Genomic DNA, 5,569 nt, shown 5'->3' with positions numbered 1-5,569 from the left:
ATTAAACTAGGCGACATCGGCTTCGCGTTGGGAAATCCTTCATACTACACTTCAATTCTCCGATGGTCAAGCCAACTAGTCAATTCGACCGGAGTATTGTCTATTAGTCTCTCAACCCCCATCTTATGTACAGCGAAATTGTCCATCCAATTTTTAATTATCTTGACTGTGTGATCTAATATGCTATTGATTCTTAATTTCTTTGACTGTGCAATCTGCAAAACGGTTATGAATAGAACAACGTCGCCAAACACCTTAAGGATTAATTCGATTTCTAAGCCTGTTGTTTCAGTTGCTCTATCTATTGATAATCTAAAGTGCAAGTTATCAATCCAGTCCAAGAGGAGATCACTTCCTTCAGAATTGCATGATAATTTCCACTAAAATTTAATTACCCATCAACTAAGTTATGATCTGAGAAAGTATTTTATTTTTTGATTGTATTGAAATTTGTCTGGCCGAATTTAAATGAATACAATTGTATCAATGTTCTAGTTGCGCACACTTTTTTTTAGCACTAGACAATTTTTTCCGAGTTGCCTTGGCCCCCTCTATACCCAAATCCTGGCTCCGCCCCTGCACCATGAAACGTATTTTCATACTATATAGTTTTAGTATTGTAGATGTTCATATTTTTTTAATATAAATTTGATCAAACTTTGTGTAATTTGACTTTGACCAAATCTTATATGCGGAGTAAAAAGAAATGGAGGGAGTATCTAGCACTAACTTATCCATTTGAGAGACAAACTTTTTCAGATAGAGAAAGTAGGAATTAAAATATTATCTTTGTTGTTTGACAGAATGTATCATTCCCTCCGCTCCGAATTACTTGTCGCATGTATGAATGTATCTAGATGTATTTTAGTTCTATATACATCCATTTCTGCGACAAGTAAATTGGAACGGAGGGAGTACCTAACTCAAGAACAAAAATCAAATCACAATGTCACCTGACTTATATAACCGACTTAAAGCCCAAAACAAACAAGAAGAAATGAACTTACCCTACAACAAGAAGCAGACACGAAACTATCCCTCACTAGTCACCTGTACAGGCGGAGAGGTTGGAAGACTGGAAGTGCCTGTGCGGCATTTCACCGAGCAGGTAGAACGCTACCTAGCGCACGAACATGACGGCTCGGTCGGGGACCGACGGCGACGCGCAGATGCAGGCGTCAGAAGCTCCGGTGGCGGGTTTGTGCGGCATCGACGCCCTCCGAGAACCTCGCCCTCGACCCTGTCGTTGGCCTATCCTCGTGTAAAAAATACGACGAAGAAACATAGCTCCTGTTGTTAGAAGGGAGAGACGTTACTCAACACCTGTCAATCGGTTGCCGGGAAGAAAAATTGTAACCTTTTTTTAAGCGAAAATGCTAGACACACGGGGTTGTTGTGGCCCCCCCCTGTTATGGACCTTGTGTCACCCTCTGATCCTACTTATTGGGTGAGTTGAGAGCGAGGGTCCGACCCAACAGTGAACCTAAGCGCCATGTCAACCAGGTGGAGGTGGAGACGGACCGTGGAGGGACAGATAAATGTGTCAAAGAAGGCACAGGCTAAAGGGAATCCAGAGGAATGGCAGACGGGAAGCGAATCAGTTTTACATATCGTACCCTCTCGATGGAATCGCGGATTGAATTCCTACTGCCAATTCCAGGACAGATAAACTTGTTGCTTCCTGAATTTCGTGACCTGAACCTTTTGCACATCACACACCACAGATGATGATTTTTTTTTATTACTAGATACATATTCACAATCAACAGGAAATAAGCGTGTGTATCAAGTGTGAAACCCAAAATGGAATTCCCAACCGTGACCTGTGGTGCTCGACAAATGACAAAAAATAATCTGTGCAGCTCACGACGACGGTGTTCCCTTTGCCGCATGCTGATCCAGCCAGGAGATTATATCGTCGAGAACTTTGAAGATCCCTTCGTCCGGTTCACCTTCCAAGATGGCATGGTAGGCGTCTTTGTAAAGTCGCAGCGTCTTGTCCGAGGTCTTCGCTTTTTCATACAGATCTTTGCTCACGCCTGGGTCGGTGACCAAATCAGCCTCGCCATGCAAAATGATTATGGGCAGGGAAACCTAGATGGGAAATTGAGGCAAACTTTAAGCATCACAGAACAGGAACAGTACAGTAATAGAACAGGAATAAAGGCCACTGGCAGTGCTACAGCGTAATATAATTCACATGTACAGCCAAAAATGACACACAAAGGACTTTCTCGAAAACAGGGTAGTTTTTTTTTTACCAGAAACAGGACAGCTCATTAAGTTGTACTCTATCAAGGACAAATATTTGGATCAAATAGTAGGAACATGGAATGCCTGCCTCCCTTGGTAGTGAACAAACCGAATTACCGGAACTAGAGAAAATATCATCACCCCTCAGATCAAAAACTTTCAACCTAGTCCACAGTTTATAACTTATTCTTATGGCTTGCCTATATTCTTCACTAAACCAGGAGGCAACATGGCATACCCAAAGATTCAATGCAAATTCCCACATGTTAAGAGTTTGAACAAAAGAATTTAGGAGTGCTATTGATGTCAGAATGATTAACGACCTAGGCAACTGTGCAAGACTTAGATGACGCTTATATAAACAAAACCAACCAGAACAAAGCAAATGAAAAGCACATACTTCTTGTAGGCGACTTTCTATCTCTTGTGTGGTCCTCAGCATCTCCAGAGCTGTTCGGAGACGTGGTTTATCCTTGTAGGCAATCACATTGTAAGAACACTGCATTAAGCACCAAATTAATAGTCTTTTCACTAGGCATAACGTGTGAGCAGCTATAACTGAATAAGAAGTTCCCAATGAATAGATTAATCTTTGTATTAACCAAAAAAAGGGCAGTATTGACCTGCTCTTGTTTTTCTTTCTCTCTGAATGCCAATTCTGCCAAGTCTTTCTGTGGAACAAGCTTCTCTTTTGGAAGGAGTTTAGCCATGAAAATCAGAACTTGCTGAACAGGCCAAGCTGGGACCACGTCATCTGAAATCTATTAACGCGAGTTTGTGAATTAGTGACCAATCATAATTAGCATAGGTAGGATCTCACGCAGTAAAATCACCTTGCACATAGGTGCAACTAGAATTGCACCATTCCAGTCTTTCGGTTGCTTAAAGTGAATCTTCAATGCAACCGCACCACCCATAGATTGGCCAAACAGAAAGCTTGGGAGATCTCTGTATTCAGGATTCCCTGCCAGCATATGAATCACACTTGAATAGTGAAAGAAGTATATTCACACTACATGGACTGGCTTACAGCAAACATTACGAACAAGTATGGACAGATATGGACTCAGTTCAGAATGATAAAAGTTAATTTATTGCAATGAAAGACAAGTTAATTTCTCATATATCGAAGATAAAACATCATAGGCCAATTCAATCATTGTGACACTAGATCCAATTTTGTCAGCCTCTCAGCAGTTCGGTAATGTAACAATTTATTACCAAGCTTACCCAATGCAATTTTCACATATTGCCGTTATCAAAAGTACTTGATTGCATGCATTAACTCTTATATGGAAATATTTGCAATCAATTTCAGGTATTGCAAGTCAACAGTGTCACATTATTAGACTGCTAGTGCTCATCCACACCTCTAGTACAAAATACATATTGGTTTGGCTGCTTAGTTTCATAGAAATGTCACTATCAAATACTTACTGATAGTGGTGTAAGAGCTACAGGAGGAAAAAAAAAATCAAAGTGAAGTATGTACAAACAAATAAAAAATTAATTCTTTACTTCTTGTTCATAGAGCTTAAGCATTATACATGTAAGACTGAAGAGAGTAAAAGCATTTCTTTAGCCTCATTTTGCAAAACAAAGCAATGTCCTATACCAGGAGTAAAAAGTATCACAAGTTCACAACTTCTGTTAATTTCTAAAACTCCTCATATAAAAAATAAAAAGAAGAAAGTAAATATAACTAGCAGTAGCTTGACCAAAAGCTGCAACTACATTATAGCAACATGTATGGTGGCTAGCAAACATGTCCTTTACTTGTGCAGAAAACAAGTTACTCATCTTAGTGAAAACAAATTCCATGTACATAATAATTTTAACCAGAATAAGGCATATCACTGTGGTAGAGAAACAAATTGCACTTTCCAACTGTTCCCCAAAAACTCGTATATAGAAATGGACATCATGAAAACCCAGCAATAATATAATGACGGAATACCTTTGATCTTAGCAAAATGTTCAGCAACATCGTCAACAAGAGTATCAAAGCTTGGAATATATCCATGAAGTCCTTCGGAAAGACCAAAACCAGGGTAGTCCAATGCAAATACTCCATATCCAGCCGAAGCAATCTTCCTAGCAATCCCTACAACAACAAGGAACTTAGTAAATGTAGCAAAAATGAAGCACCAAAGTAAATTCAATATTACTATAGTTTACTAATATACCATCAAGGAAAAAGGTACAGGTGTCTCCATAACCATGGCAGAGACAAACAATTGCTTTCATACGATGGTTCTCCGGAAACCAACATTTTGAGAATATCTCCACACCTCTGGAGTTCCGCTCATATGACTGTTGAAGAGGAACAAAATGTCACATTGTAAAGTATCAAACGGAGGAAGGAGTTAGGAGTACCAATGAGCAAAGTATCAAATGGCACGCCATGGCTTATAGGAGTACCAATGAGCAAACTACATTGTTGGCATACAACCTTCGAATGTCTATCCAACTTTATTTTAGCTTTTAAGCATAGCTGCAGTAATTTCATCCCTCACAGCAGAACTTCTCTATCAACTCAATGGAGGAAGTAGTGGGCATTAAATTTGCTTTGACGCTGCATTGGCTAATACTTTTAAACATGGAATTATACAACATGATACCGAAAATTCTGCTTATTTTCACAAATATACTTAACAGAATATATCACTGTGCCTGCTGCAGTGTTGTCTTATGTAGAACGTAATATCTAAATCTCTCTATTCAGTTCAAAGCAGAACACATACTAATGCAAAGATGGACCAACTTTATATGCCTCAAATTAATATATTGTACCGGTCAAGTGAGGGGTCTAATTATTATGACAAAAATGTACATTGTGGCTACACTACAAATTGTTAAGCAATACCTCTTTTGTTCCAATGTCACTGTATTGTGCCTGCAGAATAGAGAAAATGCAATTAAAAGATGTCATCCATGTCAGGACATAACACCAAAGGCATAGTTGGCTTTAATATAAGAATCAGAACTCAGAACATAGGAGGATCCAAAGAACAGGCAAAAAGGTGAATGTGAAAATTAAAGAGGTACACTTGTTTGGGAATATTCAATTACATTTTTGAATTTTACTATGCTTGCCGATTACTGGATTTCAGTAGGAAAAGAGTTGTAAGGCATGTTCACTGTAGAAGACATAAAAGCTACTAGTGAACAAGTTCATTGGAAAAGACATGAAAGCTACTCCTTCCATTCCATAATTCTTGTCGTGGTTTTACTCTATGTTTTTAAAGCGTCCCTAAGGCGACGCCTAGGCGTCGAAGCGCTCCCCCTCCGCTTTGGGCGCCTAGGCGTCCAAAGC

At 39.3% G+C, this 5,569-nt stretch overlaps 1 protein-coding gene across 1 annotated transcript in view; it reads right to left on the bottom strand.

Moving 5' to 3' along the window:
* Nucleotides 1-1,711: 1,711 nt before the first annotated feature.
* Nucleotides 1,712-5,569, bottom strand: part of LOC119302239 (caffeoylshikimate esterase-like) — a 4,978-nt gene continuing 1,120 nt past the window's right edge. The window contains exons 2-8 of the mRNA XM_037579278.1: nucleotides 5,120-5,149; nucleotides 4,440-4,566; nucleotides 4,211-4,357; nucleotides 3,087-3,217; nucleotides 2,877-3,014; nucleotides 2,654-2,752; nucleotides 1,712-2,094 (exon numbers count right to left, since the gene is read on the bottom strand). Of these exons, the coding sequence (XP_037435175.1) occupies nucleotides 1,864-2,094; nucleotides 2,654-2,752; nucleotides 2,877-3,014; nucleotides 3,087-3,217; nucleotides 4,211-4,357; nucleotides 4,440-4,566; nucleotides 5,120-5,149 (903 nt within the window). The 3' untranslated portion in view covers nucleotides 1,712-1,863. The remainder of the gene's footprint in view (nucleotides 2,095-2,653; nucleotides 2,753-2,876; nucleotides 3,015-3,086; nucleotides 3,218-4,210; nucleotides 4,358-4,439; nucleotides 4,567-5,119; nucleotides 5,150-5,569) is intronic.

The sequence above is a fragment of the Triticum dicoccoides genome, chromosome 5A (assembly GCF_002162155.2).
Source record: "Triticum dicoccoides isolate Atlit2015 ecotype Zavitan chromosome 5A, WEW_v2.0, whole genome shotgun sequence".
In the NCBI taxonomy this organism is placed as follows: domain Eukaryota; kingdom Viridiplantae; phylum Streptophyta; class Magnoliopsida; order Poales; family Poaceae; genus Triticum; species Triticum dicoccoides.
The sequence above is the reverse complement of the archived record's forward strand: the minus strand, read 5'-3'. Positions and strand labels throughout refer to the sequence as shown.